Source organism: Cyprinodon variegatus, unplaced genomic scaffold (assembly GCF_000732505.1).
Source record: "Cyprinodon variegatus isolate N-32 unplaced genomic scaffold, C_variegatus-1.0 Scaffold134, whole genome shotgun sequence".
In the NCBI taxonomy this organism is placed as follows: Eukaryota; Metazoa; Chordata; class Actinopteri; order Cyprinodontiformes; family Cyprinodontidae; genus Cyprinodon; species Cyprinodon variegatus.
Genome location: NW_015150587.1, coordinates 573,880 through 593,784, shown reverse-complemented (window position 1 = coordinate 593,784; position 19,905 = coordinate 573,880). Strand labels below are relative to the sequence as shown.

Genomic DNA, 19,905 nt, shown 5'->3' with positions numbered 1-19,905 from the left:
TTTTTTTTTAAACCCTGACTATGTTCTATATAAAACTCTCACTGTTTAAAAGGAGACAAATTCCTGGATTCATCCAATAAAAAAAATTAAAGTAAAACATCAATCAATGCTTTTAAACTGCTACCCTGAGATGGAGTTCAAATTCAAACATTAATTTCAATTTGATAAGCTACTAAAAAGCTTTTTCATTAAAAGTCTGAACATTAATTATTATACTTGTTTTCCAAGAACAGTTGGTTTTTTACGGCCTCTTTGTTATTTTACAAGGCAGAGTTGCGTCATTGCATGATGATGATGATGATGGTGCCCAGAAAAGAACATAGCATACGGCACTTTTATTATCATGTTTGTGGGAAACATTGCCTCAGGATGGCTTTTTGAATACGAGGAAAAGTTAATCACAGTAGAAGGAAACCTTTACAGGTCTCACGGGGGAAAAAAAGAGAACAGCAGGGAAAACTGGTACACCTTGTCTCCGACACACAAGGATAAGAGGTTATTTTCAACCGCATCATGCTGCTATTTAAATTTGACAAAACTCTGTGTACTGAGGTGTTACAAGGACTTGAGTGTCCTCTATAGAATAAGAAGAGGCTTACGTGGCAGAGTACTCGAACAGGCCGTAATACGGATTGAACATTTCCTTAGACAGGAGGAAGAACCACTCCCTGGCTACGCCACCATAGTCCAATCCTTTCTCCGATTCAAACTCGATCCATAATCGTGCTTTTAGAACATCGGGCCTCTTCAGGGACATGATCCGACGGTAGGACTCTTCAAAGATGTTGTTCCTGTGTAGCTTCATCTCAAATCGGTTGGGGATATCCGCCTGGTACAGAAGGGAGAAGATGTTTGTACAACAAACAAATGCTTTAGAGAAAAAAATAAATACATTTTTGACACAAGCATCAATTTAATAAGGTTCTAATTATCTAAAATATACTAATAGGCCAATAAAGAAGTAGGTGAAGAGTGCTGAATAAGAAAATGGCAATATAGAAAAAAACAGCTATACTTTTAATATCTTTAATCAAATAAACCACTAGCTACTTAGAATTATAAAATGTTCCAAACAAAAATTCCTATTATATGATGGTCTGCAACAGAAATGTTTTTTTTCCCCCACAAAACATAGATTCGGCTACTTCCCCGGCTACAATAACACTGATTATTACATTTAATAATGTGATTTATAACATTTATCTCTTGCTATTTACATAAAATGGACCAACCATAATTAAAAGTGTTTTTCTTGTACGCAATGGAAAGTAGCAGGCTCTCAGCCAGGATGGTTCCTCTGGCTCCTTGTTTAAAGAGGTTTCCATTGTATGAACTGTATATTTCTTTAAACTTGATACCATCTTTAAACCTTGGTAATGGAAGCCAATCCATTCCTATTAGAGCTGCTTCCTACGCTAGGAGAAGTCACAGAGTTTCGTTCCCAATGTAGATCATTTTTTCTTACCGGTTTCTTTAATTTCTTCCTGAAATAGTCATATTTCTGCTTGAACTCTCTAGAGTAAGGAACAGCCTGCAAAGAGAACAAACAGGTGTGAATAAAGTGCTTGACATCAGACTAAACATTAAATAATAATTTAAAAAGATTTTATTCTGAAGACAATTGTATTTTTATATTAAATAACAACTGCAGTTAGAAAGTGATTCATTTTTGATGAGGCTGAGAAAAGTGCACGTCATATGAAACTGCTTTGCAGTTTTTCCTGACATTGTTGTGACCTATAAGCAAGATAAGGAAGATGCAAAGCTACTCACAGGCCCTGTGATCGCTGGGCTCTGTAAACGAGGGTCCTCCCACTGCGTGGTCTTCGTATCTGGGTAAAATAGGCAGAACATTTTTAGTGTTGTTTAAGACTCAAGGCAATGACAAAAAAAATACATTCTAAGAGATGCTTTTAATGTGCCTTGCAGGTGCTTTGAAACCCCTTGAACAACTAAAAAGAAAAAAACAATCCAACATCCTGATGTTGTCACCACCTTGTCTCTTTTTGGGTATTTGGTGTTCAAGAGGAGCTGCAGTATTAGAGCTTTTGGTATTTGTTGTATTTTTTTTTTTGTTGTTTAATGTCCTCAAAAAAAAATCTCTGAGCTTTTCACCCAGCAACAACTGATCTAAAATAAGATTTAAAAAAAAAATGAAGATAAAAAATTTTTTAACACCAATAAGGTACCAATGAAATTAATATTTTGCCCTTAAAATAAGATCAATATTATATCCTTAAAAAAAACAATAACAGTTTTTTTCTTTTTTTTAACGTAAATCATCTTATTCCAGTTGTCTTCCTTACCAGCCCATATCAAGAGAAAATATTACTTATATAATTGAAATACATTAATTATATATTTAAAATGGTGGAACAGAGTTCTATTTAGGGATCATCTGAAAGAAAGGGGCTTTAATACAACTGGGAGGCCTATATTTAATAGGTTGAAAGGCATTGGAGGCATTGGAAGTGAATGCTGCACACACAAAAAAAATAAATAAATCTAAAACTTGCTGATAAACAGAAGTATTATTGTCAAAGTTCTTAATGTTTTTAAAATGTACCTCAGATACAGCGTGAATATAAGCATTAAAGCAGTGAAGAGAGTGGTGTAACCTTACTGTGGTCAATGTAGAAAGTGCGTCCATCTGTGTGAACCCTTTCCTCCCATCCAGGCTGGAAGAGGAGTGAAAAAGAAACATGAGGTAGGAAAACATCAGACAACATAACAAAAGCTCAAATAGTCTTTTTTTTTATCCATCCATTTATTTTTCCTTCTTGGTTGTTGTTCAAATTGAGCTGGCCATATCATGAAAAGATTAAAACACTGAGATCACAGCACTGCAGGTGAGGCAAGCTCAATCAGACACAGCAAGAGAAATAAAAGGATTCCCTGCCCTATTTGAGTCTAAACGCATCAGCAAGGTGGCGCAGGGGGATGACCACAACAGAAATTCAAACCTTCGCCACTGGTACAAGCCAGCGTGCCACCACTAAGGCGGTAAGCACTTGGTGCACGGTGTCCCAGGCCACACACCAGCCATCAGGCAGTCAAACAGTTACAGTAGATTCAAAGCAATGATAGGAGGAAGGAACTGAGTCGCTGTTGCAGGATGTATGGTTGTGTGTTTTAAAATAATGCTGCTGCTAGATGAGTGAGGGGGGCATACAGGAGCTGTTAACACATGCTGCATACAGCCTTTTCCTTCCTCTGCTGCTCTGGAAAGCTTTTGCCTTTTTTCACTTCTTTTCTTCCTTCAGTTAGCTTCTCTGTCAACATTTTTTCCAGACCTTTGCTTATTTTGCTTTACAGACGTGTGTAATTGCATCTTGGATGCCAATGCAGGAAAACAAACATGGAGCAGGCTAAAGAATCCCTTATAACGTCTATTTTTTGGAGCTACAAACCAATTGTTTAAAAAAAAAAAAAAAAAAGGTGTAGTGGCGGTGTAGTAATGGTGCTGACGGAAAGACGAAGTGGGAAAAATACTGAAAGGATAGGAGAGGCACAATCCATCCATGCCGACCACAAGAGAGGAAAAAAAAGAGAAAGAACCAGGGAAAAATAAAGAATATCTGCAAGGCTGTCTGCAGGCGATTTATCAGACAGGAGGGTCGGTAGGCAGGCAGAGGAAGGGAGGCGCCAACCAACCTCCTCTGGTAGGTTCTGCCAAACAGATATGGCCGGGTGCAGAAGAAGTAGCAAACATTAGATCCATCAGAATGAAAGAAAAAAAGAGAGAAAGGAAAGAGAAAGAACACACACACATGCACACATATCACACAAACCTGTGAGATAAACAAAGTTTTCACTTAGTAACATCAGTATCCCTAACTAAATGTTGGCCCATCAACCCAAATGAACATTGCTAAGCTTGACCATCATTAAAACAGCAGGGTTTCTAGGCAACACTGCTACCGCAGGTTACTGATTCTAAGTGCATGTTTATGCATAAATCTGTTAATGAGTTTTAGCAGAACGAAGAAGACTAGTAGATGAAAGCAGAGCACCAATCAATAATTTAACTCCAACCACACAGAAATCCTTCAAGATAAGGTGTTTTGTTGTAAGCCAGCTTAAACTTGGACCAGGAAAGCAAAAGAAAAACATTCAAAGGTGTCTAAAAATGGAAAACCCGAGAAAAGAAAAACAAAGCTTTATTAATAATTATCTAATAATCTTTCTTTTAAGCACCCTTCAGAACTATTGGCACCTCTGGGGAAAAATGTGTAATAAGATTCAAAATGAATCACCTTTATAGCAGCAGGAGCATCTAAACAAAAACAGCATCTAATCATGATCCATTTGAAAAAAAAAAGAATAAAGATTAATAATTATTTCAATGTTTCTTTGCTTTAAATTCTTGAAAAAAAAAAACATCTTTAATTATTGAAACCTAATTGGGCACCAGCTAAAACATGCAAAACAACTGAAATGAAGGATAAAACTGGAATTGAATCCCTAAATTTCAGATTGAAACGCATCTAGGCTGCTCACTCAGCCCCACACCGCGACAACTATACCGTATAAGACTAACCAGCTTCCCTTTATAGCCCGATCTTTAGAAATGCTCACGAAAATAAGTAAGTGCTAAAACTGAGTTGCATGTTAATGTGAGCGGATGAGGAGTGGAGGTGTTAGAAATAATGTTTATATCTGAGACGTTTTGTGAGATTTAAGGCTAAGAATATTAATCGGACAAATCGTGATAATCGATTATTGAAATAATCGTCAACTAATTTCGACTGATCATTAACTGTGATAGAGAGACTCTAAAACATTCCTTTAGCTGACAGGAAGCCAGCTTGAGCAGCAATTAAACCAAAATTGTAAAAGAAAATATGTAAACATTTTGCATTTAAGATAAAAGTTTTTCGTCTGTCAGTCTGCTCTATCCAGATCTCAAGTGGAAATGTTTTAGTTTCACCCGTTCTAATTTTGTAAAAGTCTTCTTTGAGGAACTTTTTTGCTAATGGATAATTAATCGAAAAAATCATCAACAGATTATTCAATTTGAAAAACAACCGTTACTTGCAGCTCTAGTGAGATTATGCTTCTTAAATATATGATGAATTTTATGTAAAGGCTGTTCTTCACCAGGGGTGCCAATAAACAAAGAGGAAGCTGCAAGTGAGGCAGTTATGTGTATAATTGAGCTATTCTTTAACATTTGACAGAAACTTACAGGGAGAGGACCAAGTTCACCAGGTTCCATCGAGTTCTTATTCCTCATATGGACTGGATATTTCAACCTGGGGTCCTCCTAGCAGAGAACAGATCAATAAAGAGGAAACGTTATTAGTATATGTTTGCCAGTTTTTAAATAAATGTTTATTTATCATCCATCCATTTTCCACTTTCACTCTTATCCCTCCTGGGGTTGCGAGGGGTGCTGGTGCCTATCTCCAGCTGTCAATGGGCGGGAGGTGGGGTACACCCTGGGCATGTTGCCAGTCTATCGCAGGGCAACAGAGACAAACAGGACAAACAACCATTCACACACACACTGACACCTAAGGGGGATTTAGAGAAGCCAAATAACCTAATAGTCATGATTTTGGACTGTGGGAGGCCGGAGTACCCGTAGCGAACCCATGCATGCTTTGGGAGAACATGCAAACTCCATGTAAAAAGACCCCAGGCTGGGAATTGCACAACCTTCATGCTGCAAGGCAACAGTGCTACCCGCTGCATAACTAGGCAGCCCATTTCTTTATCAAAGCTATCCCATTATTCTAGTGATTGCTGATAACTGTCAGGCAAACCTTAGTTCTCATGAAGCAGTCATATTGCAGTTCACTTTTAAACCACTAGATGTCAATATGTACGAAGCTAGAATCTGCCCTAGATCTTTCTAAGTTCCAGATTTCTGGATATTACATCAGCAGTAGATGCAGTGTGTTCTCTCACCCAGGTGGTGGTTCTGCTGTTGTGGTCGATGAAAAAAGGCCGTCCATTTGGGGCTATCCTCATCTCCCAGCCAGGGGGCAGGAAGCTCTGCTGGGTCTTGTGTTGTGTTTTTGGGGAGCTGTAAGGCGATAGCTGAGGAGACTGAGGATTGGACAGGGTGTCTTTAACAGCCCTCCGCACCTGGATATTGTTGGCACCCTAGCAGAAAAGGTGAAAAACAAGTTATTCACCAATAAAAGCAGAGACTGGGAACAAAAAGCTGCTAAAATAGATTAAGATAGAGTTTGAAACACAGGGCATAATTTATGTAAGGAAGCAAAACAAAGGAGTCTGAGATTTGCTTTTAGAAATCACCTTTTTTTTCCAACAAAAAAAGAAGAGCTGAATTAATTAATGCGCCTGAAAGCTGTAATTACGCACATTTCTGAGGGTGTGTTTTCCGTTACTTCCTCCATGAGCACTATGCGTTCAAACACTTTATTAAACTTTTTTTTTTCCCAGGTCTGTTCCCTCGGCGACCACAAATGATTTTCACCCAGTGAGTGGAGTCGTTAACAGCAGCGTCGGGCCAAAAGGTGTGCTGTTTTTAATTAGCTCTGCTCTCTCTATAGTTATTTCCTCAAAGCATAATGAGTTTATAATATTCAGAATAAATTAACTGCAGGAACATTTATTGCTTTCAGCAGCATAAGAATAAACTTTCAACTTTATAAAGTCGTCTGCACGATCCAGGTACTAAAAAAATGTCAAAACAGGAAGGTGAGATATCTTACTTGAAGAATGACTGATTATTAAAACACTTCGACTTTGTTTATAAACCGTAAACTAAGTCACTTCAAACGTTCAGTTTTTGTTTTCAACTTCCTAAAAAATCCTGTGAGCTTAGTCAACCATAATAACTGTGTAGAAAAGAACAGTTTATCACAGATACTAAATTTAAAAATTTTAACTCTTCCTTTTTCCTTTAATTTGATGTAGAAAGAGAAAAATTGCTAATTTTTTATTATTAAAAGTCTTAAAATTAGATTCTGTTTTTGCTGTAACAGAAACTCACACTTTTTAAAAAATATCAAAAGCTGTAATTCCAGAGAGTTTGAAAGAATAAATGGCTATTTTAATGTTATCTTTTTCAAGATTTTAATGTGTTTTTATGGTTGGATATGAAAACCAGATTTGCATCATTCACTGATTAATCTTGAAGGGATTATTTAAGAATAAGGTCACAACTCTGCAGGTCAGTATAGCTTCTTTACACCAGACTTAATACAATTGCAACCTTTGAAGTGATTTTACCAACAAAAGTCATAGATCAGGTAGTGTGACCCAATACTGTATGTGGAGATAACTTTTTCTACAAATATATTTCTATGTTTAGAAAGTCTCCAACCAGTCAGTATTACCGATACTTTGAACTTTTGTATACTTTGATTATCTGTGATCTGTTTATGTTAGATCTAGCTGCTAGCTCAATACCATATGTTCTTCAACATTGAACCTAAAGGTGAATTTCATTTTTAACGATCCTTTGCATCTGTTTTCCCTATTGTAACATCAGGGCTCTTACCAAGGTTTAATTCAGAGAGATGGTTGCAAAACAACCCAAGATCTACTATAACCTGCAACCTGTCGAAAGCTGATAGACGACTAATGCTGCATTGTTGAATGAAGCAGGTAGCAAAAATTACAGGCGTGCAAAATACAAGCCTTCAATAGACTTGTTAAAAACAGCCAAGCTTAACATCAGATCCCAGCAATTAAATAAACAGATAAACCTAAAATAAAGCTTGGATATTTTTTACCCATTTTAGTGACATTTTTTAGCATCTCACAAATTAAACATCTGCAGAAAAACCACCTTGAAAAAAAACCATTAAACTCCTGCAGCCATCATCTATCCCCTCTAAGTGATGAATCCAAAAAACAGAAGCATAAGACATAAAATCATCCATGCGACCGCAACTGAGAAATATTGATTTCCAAATGGATTGCCAAAAACAAGAAGTAAATTGCCAAACCAGGAACAGCTAACAGAGAACAACTTTGATACTATGGATGGTCAGAAAAGAAGGTAGAGGAGAGGAAGAGGGAAAAAAGAGGGCAGAAGGTAGTAGAGGTTTCTAATTCTCACCTCCAAGGGGGTGGAAAGGGTGACAGTGGGAGAGCTGAGGCTACGAGGTCGTCGGACTTGAGGCTCATGGAGGTGGTGGTTGAAAGCATTGGAAGAGGATGAGGAAGGGGAGGAAGCTGGTACTAGGGCCGAGGATGCCCCTGATGCTACTGCTGCTGAGGTACTGGCTCCATCTTCAGTCAGCTGTTGGTGAAAACGGTACTTCTGAGGTTAAGTGGGGTTGGGATTAAAGGAAGAGATGTTGCCTGACAGAATAAATCATGAGGGATCTGGTCAAGTACGCTTGTCTGCGGTGGAACATTCTGGATGCCAACTTTACACTCAGGAAATGCGTTCCTGAAAACCTCAAAAGGAAGAGTCATTCAGGTCCAAGAGGAAAGAGTGATTTACGACTTGCTATATACAAACAGCAAAAATCGAGTTTCCAGAGAGAAAATGGGGACAAACATTTGATCATCTTTTTCTGAACAAAAACATTAAGAAATGAGATTTACATAATGTCAATGTGGTGACTAGCATGTGTAAGACATGTTTTCAGTTTTTTTTTTTTTATAGAAAAACTCAATTTTAAAGAAGACGGATATGAGCAGCAGAAGCATACCATCAGTTCAGACAGAAAAAAACAGGGTAGAGGTGGTAAAAAGGAAGAAACAGCGGTAGTTATAGATCCCTGCTAGGGCTCAGAAAGCTGTGAACAATACAGAGAGACAATTCAAAATGGACAAGAGATGAGGAGACACACAGAGCTGACCAAAGCAGGAAACTGGACAGAAGGAACAACAGAATAGGAGGTTCCAGGTTTAAAACCCTGTGCCGCACAGAGGAAAAGTACAGAGGGGGACAGAGGGACGCACAGATTAATGCCACAAAAGGTTAGGTCCAGTCCCATGCATATAGCTGGCCCGACCGCCAGCCTTCTGACCTGCTGTACCTGCACAATTGGCCTAGTCCAAGTAGTGGTGCGGTTGTTATGATTGACGTAATAAGTTCTTCCCTTGGCGTCCTTCCTCTCCTCCCATCCAGGGGGCAGACCGGGGGTGGTCAAGGCGTAGGGAGCTGCCGAGGGGGACTGATCAAGTGTGGAGACAGAGCAAACCAAAAACAGCTCATCAGCAGAAGCTTGAAAAACCCAAAGGTGTGTGCAGGGAATGTTGATAAATGGTCAAATGCATATGATAGAAAACAATGTTCCAAATAATTAGTGGGTCATTTTAAACAATTTGTTAGAAAAACACATTTGATATTGTTCTCCTGGTTTATATAACAAAAGGAAAAACAGGCCAAGTGAAACATCAACACAAACATCAACTATTTTGCAGAAACACAATGAAAGAAGTACCTTGTAAATATATTCATGATGACAATTTTTCTGCATTAGGGTCCATTACAATTACATACATCAATGGTTTTCACTGGGCTTTAATGAATGAGACCAACAAATAGTAGCATCTAATTATGAAGAGAAAGGGAACTAAAAGATCCTTCCAATTTGGTTGACAAATAAAAATAAGCTTACTCTCTTTTTTCCTAATACCAACAATTAATTAGTTATAGTTTATCAAAGAATATTTATGTGGAAAAGGGCCAATTCAAAGTCCATAAACACACCAAAATAAAAATCTTTGGCAAGCCTCAACGGCGATAGAGACTCATTATCAGATGAATCGGAGTTTTAGCTGTTTTTGCAAACAAAGCCAATACCAAAAAAATGAATAAACATTTGTAGCCATTAGTTCAGCTTAACGTGACTCTAAAACTATTCAAAGGGGACCTAAACAGAATTGTGTTCCACAGTTTTCAGATAATTATCTGTAAAGTCTTTTAAACGAAAAATAATTTTCCCTTCTTTAAAAAAATTTGCAGTTTATGATTAAAATAAAAAATTACTTATTGTTGCAAACTTTAAAGCCGTTTCACTGTAGTTTTCAATGAGAACATCAATAAATTCAAAGATAATCTAGTATCAGCTACATTTATTGTGTGCAGTTTAGCTGCAAAAGTAGACTAAAGCAACTGGTGGACAAATGTAGACCCTTTTTTATTTGGAAGATTTTATTTTTCTAAATTACTTTTAGCATTTAAGGGTGCTAAGTAGGATAAATGTCAGATCTTTTTGCCGAAAAGACTGAAGAATTATGAAAATGTTACAACAATTTATTAATTTCATCAGTCCTGGAAAAAAAGCTTGGTGATTCAAATGTTAGGTTCATACTGCCCTTCCCTTTCAAAAAGTTTGAATGCTTATTCAAGAAATGAACCTGTGGTCATTATGGCTGAGGAGTAGAAAAAAAAAATCAACCATTGACATATAACAAAAAGAGCCTTTTTGTTTATCTTCAGCAAAGTAATAATTTTGTATCTTATAATCATAAAAAAATTGCCCCTTTTCACCAGAGACAACAATGTTCTAGTGTATGATATGGCGTTATCAGGAAAACAGAACCAACAAAGATGAAAGATCTGTGATAAAAGGCCTCTTTGTAGTCTCACACAATGAAGGACTTTTTATAGACTGCTCCTTTCAGGTAGAAGGTGTGCAGTGCTGATTTATTTATTTACAAGACTAAGAGTCAGGATTTTGCACTGAAAATATTTGGTTAAAGAAAGAAACATCCTACCCTGCACAAAGTTTAGGATACTTTAAACTGAACAACTGAGATATTACCATGGGCTCTTCACCACCTGAGACTGTTTGAGCTCTTGTTCTTCTGGTCTGGGAACCCTGCTGGTGGTAGACAGGGAACATTGCCTTTAGTTTATACTTTTTTCCACAGGGAGATTGAAAATGAAGGAGGGAGGGAGATATTTGGGCATGATTGAGGGGTATTTATTGGGTTGAGGAAGAAGGGAAATTGGTTCTCAAAGGATGGTGAAGAGTGGAAGAAAAAGAGACTCATTCAAGTGCAGAGCCCGTGAAAGTGTTGTGACTAATTCATAGAACAGAGTACTTTCAGAAGGAGGTTTAGCAAAGTGATGTTTGTTTTTTTCTTTTTTCATCTGTTGGAAGCAAGAACACATTTTCCCTGATGAGTGCATTTCCTTCTGAGTCAGTGCAGTTCATTTAATGAAGTCTAGGAATGAAAGTACACTACAGCCACACTAATCAGGGAAAATGTGTGTTGTTTACAAGATATCAGAGCAGTGAAGAGATTTGATGTGCACACTCACAAAAAGCATAACAGATATATCTAGTGCTTTTAAAAGAATCAAGAGGAAATGTGGGTAAAACGGTGGTATTTAAGGAAGACGTATCTGTACCACGACAACTGTGACCATTTCCTGACAAACGGTGAACTGACTAAGCAAGGTGCAAGAATCATCAAGGATTTTTAATCCTGTTAAGCTATTGTAAACAGATTTGGAACCACAACCTGAGAACTAATGTTTAGCTTTTTATTATCTAAAGCCACCTTCAACCGTTTTGGTACAAATATCTAGATTTTGGCCTGAAATACCCAAAAACCCCCAGGAGGAGAGCCCAGATGTCAGTCGACATCTGATGGTTGCCAACTGACAACTGTCAGCATATTGGCCCGTTACTTTGACATGGGTTTACAAGAACGCTGATGTTGAGAAATGTCAACAGATAGCAGAAGCTGTAGCAGGGTGAGAGAGAGAGCAAGACTTTCAGTAGACAATATGAAGATTCACGTATATATTTCATTCCATCTTTCAGGAGAGATGCAGGATTTGAAATTGTTGATAGCCTTCAAATCTTATTAAAGTGAGGATCTACATCTTCTACCAAAATGCACAGAAAGAAAGCTCAATCAAAGAAACTAGCTATGCTAACTGCAGCAGTAGCTGAAGTACAATGATATGGATAGTTTGAGAAAAGTCTTTGTCATCTTTTTGTTTTAATAAAGAAAAAGGCTTCTGACCACACAACAGCGTGTTCTCATATCTGCTCCTACATTAAATAACTAATAAGAATTCAGGGCAGTGAGGTAAAAAAGCATTTTCAATAGTGTTCTCAAATTTATATTTAAGCTCCCAAACAGCTATTGGAATGAACTAAAAACAGGAGGTCACGCATTACAAAACTAGAGGTCAGCTATAGGCCACAAGTTATGAATGGTGCAACTTAATTGTAAAGCAATGAGGATTACTTGAACCAAAACTGTTTAAGTTGGACAGTAATAAACATCACTAAATGGCTGGAAAAGACACAACTACTGTACAACTAGTAAATATATTATAAATGTGTCCGCACTGATTGTAGTGCCCTAGCCTTTAAATAAACCTTGTAGTTCATGAGCAAAGCAACATCTGCACCTGTTATTTCATTGACCTGACAAAGCAAACACTAAACGCTGTGACTCAGCTTTGCTGCCCACATCTGATTCAGATCGTATGACAATTTGTTAAACTCAGCAGTGAGTGATGTTGTGACACAATAGGACTTGAATTGGTGCTGCTGTCAACAATCCCTTCTACCTATCAGGAGATCCAACTTGAGATCTCAACTGCAGACCAAACACAAGTGCATATGAATCATAAAAAGAACAGCAGAGAATGCGTAGGAAGAGGTGTGGTTACCCTAAAAAACCAGAAAAGTGCAGTGAGGCAGAAAGAGATTAAATTTTATAGATAAGAAAGAAGATGTCACAACTGTCCTATATGAAAAGGTACTGAAAAAGGGGAAAATAGGAAAAAGATAAATAGATGGGGCACCCGGGGAAGTTAGGTGTGAATCAGGAGAATTTGACCAGTTTATTAAACAAGGAGAGGTGAGGGATTAAAGGAAAAAGGATGTAGGGAATGTAAAAGGTGGCATATATGTACCGTTAGAGGAGGAGCCTGGGCCTGATCACTGACACCATCTGTCATACTTGAAGACCGGAGTCTGTTTGACAGCTGGCTCTGTTCAAAGTAAGGAGGGAGATGGACATAATGTTAGTGGGAACAAAAAAAATGAGTAATCCCCCGCAAATTAATCTGGCTGGAGAAAAAGAAAACAATCAGAGTTAAGTCACATAATTTAGGTTCTGACAGAACAAAATGAATGGTGGTTACCAGAGAGGAGCTGGGTCCTGGCAGTTCACCATTTGTTTCAGGGGTGATTGAAAGCCTTAGGTTTAAATCTTCAGAGAACTCCTGAGCAGCAGGTGTTGGGGACTGCTGTGGGGTCAAAATGGAGGCGGGGGCTGGCAAAGGCTGGGCAAGGCTCTCGTTGGGATCCTCTTCGGTGATGAGCTCCCAGGACTGGAGGAACAATGAGAAAAGACGTTTTATTTTTTTTGTCAGTCAATATAGCTGTAGCTCTGGTGTATGGATTTTAATGGGCATGTCTGCAGGCTTTTCTCTCACATTGTCAAGGTCCCTGGAGTCCAGCCGCTCATTCTCAAGGTCCTCGCTGATGTGACGGCGTGAACGGAAAACACGATGTGCCTCTTGATTTATTTGCCGCTGCTGGTTGTCACTCTCAGTTTCTGAGATTACATCCCTTTAAATTATTAGGAAATGTTAAAAGAGGATCAACAATAGATTAAAAACAGCTATGAAGTGCACACACGTAATAAATACAACGGTAGTTTTATTCAAAGCATGTCATTATTTTAAACTACTCTTCGCTCACATTTTGAATTTCTTATGTGATGATACACCCAATGAAACTGTCAAAATATTCCATTCATTCATAGATAGAGGTATTAGAAATTGTAAGAGGGGTCAACAATATACAACAATAGGCAAAACATCTCAGTAGACAACTGCATTCGTTTCCTTTTACACTTTGAATATAAAATCAATCAAACATACACGTTGGAAGGCCGTTTCCACTGTGTAGTGCGGTTATTGTGGTTGACATAGTAAGTGCGTCCGAGGTTGTCCACTTTTTCTTCCCAGCCTGGAGGCAAAGGAGGCAGCAGCTGCTGGGGCCTCTGGGAGCCTGAATCTGCAGACTCATCCCAACCCTGAAATAAAATCCATAAAAAATTCCTTTAAACTTAAAAACTCAAGGAAAAGATGCCATGGACTATGATAATCTTACAAAGAAATATCTAGCTCAAAAGAGGAGATTAATTGAAGCGTCAAAAAAAACATCGTAGGTATGACCAGGTGCATATTTTTAAATGCTTCGAAATGATCTGCATGATATTTACTGGGCTTCTGTTTTGAAAGTAGCTGCCAAGATACCTACAACCCTACTTTAAACATCTACTTGTCCGAAGGAAAAGTACTGTTGAATCACATAGCAAGACACTGTACGGTATGACTGCATAGGGCCATAGTAATTTCTGGTTTTCCATTACACATTGTAACTTGTAATTGAAACTAATCTTTGCACCACTTCAACTAAACCTCCAAGCAAACTGAATTCATGCCAGAAGGTAGGATGGAAATAGTGCAGGCTGCTGAATGGTCAAAGCAAAACATCACCTGTGTATAGCTCATATACACACACACACACGCAGAGACACACTTCCTATGAAGTCACTTTAGGTCTGGCACTGAAGCAGCGACATAAATCACAAACATTTGCGCAGACAGACTGCATATTGTGTGCATGACTAATAGTTACAGCAGCTTATCCTCTGTTCTAAGTCACTTTGGATGAAAAGTAAGAAGCAGATGGCCATTCAGAGAGGAGCTGTCCATCTCTCTTACAGCATCTGTATGTAATAAACAACTGATTACACCTGGATGAGCAGAGTATACTGCTAACAATGGAAGATGATGCTTTATTATTAGGACCGGTGCTTCAGACTCCTGATCTAAGCCATTCCATTTCAGCTTTTGCTGAGGAAATAGGGGCCTTGAAACGACTTTTAGGAAATTGTTATTTCCATCCAAAATTAGCATTTAACACAGAGGCTAAAAACTTCAAACAACCGATCTGAACAGAGCAACTGCTTCTGTATGACAAACAGGATTGCTTTTGACTTGCTTCCAACAATAGATCGAAAAATGTACTTGCTAATATCCTCTGTAAAGAGCAGATTGTTATATTGTTCCAATAGTATTCCATCTAAGCTGTGGCTTTCTACAGCCCTGAGAGGTCCCTATGGCTCCCTTTGCTTCTAATCTGATTAATGCTCTTCTTGCATAGAAGATCACTTTACATAGACTAAATATTTTTCTTTATGTAGCCGAGTTAGTGGGACTGAATGCATACGCACACCACAGTTTGCAGATTTTTTATTTGTAATAGCTTTGAAATCTTTGAGGTCAAATTTCCTTTTCCTTCTAATCTACAATTAAGCAAATCTTTTGCAGATCGCTCACATTAACACCAAATGAAATGCCTTGGTAGGTTTTTTCAAATGACAAAATGTGAATACTTTTACAATGCCTCATAAAATCTTTCCACTGCCTTAATATCTAGAGTACATACAAAGACATAGAAGAACAGACGTTTAAAATAGGAGACAAAGCTCCTATTTCTGCAAATATCAGCCCACATTTTAAATGATTCTGCCAGACCTCGACCTGGAAAAGACTTTACAGATTCTGGCTATGAGAAGTTTCCCCAAATTCTCAGTAAAGAAGAATAAAGAACAGACGTGCCCTTCCTCCTCCCACTATTACTAGACATTCCTGGCCTGAAGTAGGACATTTACTTTCTTATTCAGGAAGGAATGAGAATAAGACACTGTCTGGTTGTGAAAAAAGGTAAAATCAAAAAGCCCTAAGCTAGATAATGCAGAGTCAGCAGGTTCAAAAGAAAGTTAGCAGCAGTAGTGTCTGAGACCTTACCTCAGCCTCTTCCCTCATCTCTCCAGCCTCCTCCTCTTGTCCTCCTTGTTTGGGCAGATAGGCCATTTTCAGACGCAAGTAGCCCTTCACCCTGGACTTATGACTGGAACGAACACATGAGCTTGACATGTTGGAAATGTAGGTCAGTTTCCAGGCAACATTATTAGCCTCTGACATTATTTCACTTTCAGTAGTCTAAAAAGAGTTTGATGAATTCTTGAAACCATCAAAATATCAGATTTTTCCTCTACTTATGTGCAAAAACGTATTTGTCACCTTCAGTAAAAACTAACCTTCTTGGCCGTAACAGGAAGTCTTTAAACGTGTATGGACGCTCCATAGCTGGGTCCTCTGTCTGTAAAAAGAATTGAAGGAGAAATGAAGGTCTAAGAAACAAACAAATGATGACAATCAACCTTTAACTGTGGCCACATCCGCCCTGTAAGTCAGTCATCATGCAATGCTGAGGTACTCCTGTTTCCTACTGGAGAGCAGAAAGGTCACAGATCATTTTGAGATTTCACTCTGCTCCATGACAGGGCGATACCAGGCCATGCTGTCTTGCTCACTATATGCTGCTTTGTAAGGGACTCCTCACTCAAACTGAAATTTCCATAAAACAGCTAAATGTTTAGTTAAAACCACAAACCTAAGGGGTCAAATAAGCAAAACCTTGTTGTTGTGTATTGTTTAACTAACATAAAATATGAACTATAAATAAAAATCATGGGAGATTGAATGGAAGATGTTTTTTCCCCCAGAATCTAATGCTGTGATGTTTATGCCAGGCTTTAAAGAAGTGATCAAAGTTTCAAAAGGCAAATGTGGCAAACATAGGTGATGTGGAGGACTGCTGAACCACCAAACATGAGTCAGTCTTAAATCATGATTCATCATATGTGGCAAACTACTATAGTGGAAAAAAGATGACTTCAGAAGTCCAGTAACTATGAATAATACAAATTCCAACAACTTGCAGCAGTGTGTAATATAAATGAATTGAATGAAAACAACTCTATAGAGGCATAAACTCCCTGACCTAAAATAATACACAGCATTAGCTAAATTATAGAAACAGATTATCTTCCTTCATTTAAACATCATTCAGCTGGGGCTTTTATCTGCTAACATTTTCCAAGACCTCTGGGAGTAAAACAGGACATCAATAATTAATCCCAGCAATATCTACTAATGGACTTTTCAGGCTTGAAAACCAAGATAAAACTCTATTGAGCAACAACCAAAGCTGACAGCACACTTGTCAGATCTGTAAAAGGCCCCTAACTCATAGGTTTGCTTTAGGTATGGGATTTTCATACACTGACTTGAGTTAAATAACCGTAGTTAATATTGGCAGTTATAAGGTGTTCAGCTATTCTTCAACTTAATGAAGATGGAAAAATGCCCCACAGTCTTTAAAGTAAACTGATAGCTCCAAACGAACATCAACATGTGTTTGTGTCACTTTCATTCTCTCTAACTACAAGGAGACAAAGACACAAGACAATAAGTGCATGACAGTGTGCACAGCTAACCGTGTGGTTAGCTGTGCACACCACTGTAAATAACTACATGCACAAAGCTATAAAACAACATATACATAGGGAAAAAAATAAATTAAAAACAGCCACAATTAGCTACTTACACACTAATTACCACCTTTTTAAACCCAAGATAATTGTATTCTTATTTTTAAACAGTTTTAAACTGTTTTTTTTTATCTGGGTTTTCATACTGCTTTACTCTATAAAGAAAAAACATGTCATCCAGATATTTTGTGTTTTGTTTTTTTGCATTTTTTCAGAAGTCACAAGGTAACCTAATAATAATAATTGAACTTTATTGATCTCACATTGGAGAAATTTACCTCTGCATTTAACCCACCCCCTTGGGAAGTAGTTGTCTGCCTGAAGGAGCCATAAATAAAAAGATGCTTTGATGTTCGTTTGTCTGAGTTTATAGCTGTTATGCTTTTGTTTCTATTTGTTAGTTTGGTTGTTTGTTTGTAAGGGAATGGATCAATTAGATTTGGGGGGAGTTTTGTAATTGGGCATATTACTCACCTGTGGGAGTGTCACTGGCAGAGAGTGGGTGAGAGGGCCGCTGTGTTTTTTTGTTGAACGTAAAGTACAAATCGTTGTAATTTATGTTTCGACAAGTTATATTTTGGACATGTCCTTTACTTTTGATGTGAATAAGTTCATATCAGCACCATATTGATCTCAGCGGATTCCTTTTTTGAACGAGCGCATCAGAGAAGAAAAGGCTCGACCTCAGCCTCTCAGCAGCTTTTTTTTGTTTCCTGAAGTTGCTGCAATACTGCCATTGTGCAGCGCCCAGGGAGCAGTGTGGGGTTAAGGGTCTTGCTCAAAGACCAAGAGTGGCAATCTAAGCTCTGTCCCCTAACCAGTAGGCTACCACTCCCCATCTGGAAACCCATGCAAAACATTCCCATGTTAATAACTATGCTAACCCTTTTTAAAGAAGGCAACACATTATACGATTAATTCAGAAGGGTAACATCACAATTGTCTCCCAGCAGGGGGAAGACAGAAGGAACAAAGCAGGGCTGATCTTGAACAATCGCCTAACCGAGAGTGATGAGCATTTCATAGTTAAATAGCATAAATGTCTCATGAATCCAAAACAACCCGCTCAGACTGATGCTAAATGTTGTTTTCGAAGACTGTTTCCCAGTACTCAGTGGAAAAGTTTTTTCCCATTGATGGTGACGTTTCACAACCGAAAATCCAGGTGTTTACATTGTCCTGTGCCAGCTTTCTATTTCTAAACAGATTAGTACAACAACAAGCTTGCTACTGGACAGGCACTTTCTCACACACACAACCCCAGCTTCATGGGGGTTAATAAACCACAGCAAAACTGAATGATAAGGAATGGCTGAGTCTTCAGAACGCTGTTAACACAGCCCGTGTGCACACATACACACAGAGATATAAATTACTCACCGGCAGATGACTGAGAGGAACGTCGACTTGTCCAAGGAAATCATCTCTAGTCTGAAGGGTAGAAATGAAAAGGAGACATTTTAGAAGCTTCTATAAAAGTGTTTTGGACAGAGTCAAAAATAAAAGCAGGGATAAAGAGGGGGAAACCACAATGTCGAGAGAAATTACCTCTTGCACCAAAAAAAAAAAAAAAACATGTAGCAGTTTTTTATCAGCAGAGAGAGAAAGGCCAAAATTAATTTAACATTAAAGCCAGTCAGCCCCATCCAAAAATATCGTTTTGCCTGATGAATGAACACCTGTAGATTTCTGAGGAAAATACATTTTTTTACTAAATCTTGTAAATCAGCCATACATTTTTGGGTTTGTTACAGGTTTGTACTTTATAGCATAGATGGTTAATTATCTTTTTTATTATAACATTGTTGGAGGACATTTCTAGCAAAAAATAGTGTCATACAGCTGCAGGACACTGGCTTTAGATCACCTAATCTGAGATAATTCAGACTTCATAAACACTGTCAAAAATGATTTTTACAGAGTACCACAGGTGTTCAACCACACTCAAATTTGATTTTTATTTATAGACAGGCTTTAAAGAACCACCTCAGGGGTGCCAAAAGACCCCCTGTGAACCCAGCAAGGGAAAAAACCATCATCTACTGCCACCAAATAGAAGCCAAGTCAACTGACGGAGGGTAAAAAAGGACAGATGTGACGACAGGGCAGATTCAGGAAAGGTTTTGTGTTTCAGTCTGCAGAGGTCCACAGAGTTGTCCATGACTGAGCAAGATTACCTGTCCAAGATGAAAAAGTCCATTCTTGGAAGAAGCCTGTGTGTGGGACACAACTTTTTTTTAGACACTTTGCACAGACTAACAAAGGTGTTGCTTGCTTTAAGGGATTTGACAGAGAGCCTGGAATGAAACAATCCACTGAATCTTGGCAAACTAATGCCAGTGTGATAAGGGCAACTTATGTAGATCATGGTAGTGATAAGTAAAATAAAGAGGTTAAAATCACAACACTAACGACCTTTAGCAAAACAAGTAACCATGCATCCGGTAATACTGCTCCACAAGGTCAAATAAGTTTTATCAAAGGTATGTACATCTGCCTTGGGCTGTAACGTTGACAGGAGGTAATTTCAATCTTTTAGCTTCTATAGAAGTTGTTGCAATCTAATAAATACATATA

At 38.1% G+C, this 19,905-nt stretch overlaps 1 protein-coding gene across 16 annotated transcripts in view; it reads right to left on the bottom strand.

Moving 5' to 3' along the window:
• nedd4l (neural precursor cell expressed, developmentally down-regulated 4-like, E3 ubiquitin protein ligase) overlaps nucleotides 1–19,905 on the bottom strand; it is a 54,959-nt gene that overhangs the window by 7,781 nt on the left and 27,273 nt on the right. For 2 of the 16 annotated variants that reach the window (XM_015376386.1, XM_015376377.1), the window contains 17 exons: nucleotides 18,709–18,759; nucleotides 16,033–16,094; nucleotides 15,740–15,860; nucleotides 13,802–13,956; nucleotides 13,352–13,487; nucleotides 13,058–13,246; nucleotides 12,827–12,904; nucleotides 10,707–10,766; nucleotides 8,973–9,110; nucleotides 8,042–8,224; nucleotides 5,914–6,111; nucleotides 5,189–5,266; nucleotides 3,655–3,669; nucleotides 2,624–2,678; nucleotides 1,774–1,832; nucleotides 1,466–1,531; nucleotides 600–829 (listed from right to left, as the gene is read on the bottom strand). In XM_015376386.1, the coding sequence (XP_015231872.1) occupies nucleotides 600–829; nucleotides 1,466–1,531; nucleotides 1,774–1,832; nucleotides 2,624–2,678; nucleotides 3,655–3,669; nucleotides 5,189–5,266; nucleotides 5,914–6,111; nucleotides 8,042–8,224; nucleotides 8,973–9,110; nucleotides 10,707–10,766; nucleotides 12,827–12,904; nucleotides 13,058–13,246; nucleotides 13,352–13,487; nucleotides 13,802–13,956; nucleotides 15,740–15,860; nucleotides 16,033–16,094; nucleotides 18,709–18,759 (1,874 nt within the window). Of the gene's footprint in view, nucleotides 1–599; nucleotides 830–1,465; nucleotides 1,532–1,773; nucleotides 1,833–2,623; nucleotides 2,679–3,654; nucleotides 3,670–5,188; nucleotides 5,267–5,913; nucleotides 6,112–8,041; nucleotides 8,225–8,972; nucleotides 9,111–10,706; nucleotides 10,767–12,826; nucleotides 12,905–13,057; nucleotides 13,247–13,351; nucleotides 13,488–13,801; nucleotides 13,957–15,739; nucleotides 15,861–16,032; nucleotides 16,095–18,708; nucleotides 18,760–19,505; nucleotides 19,542–19,905 lie in introns of all 16 variants that reach the window. The other 14 variants (XM_015376388.1, XM_015376380.1, XM_015376389.1 and 11 more) reach the window with 11 other exon arrangements.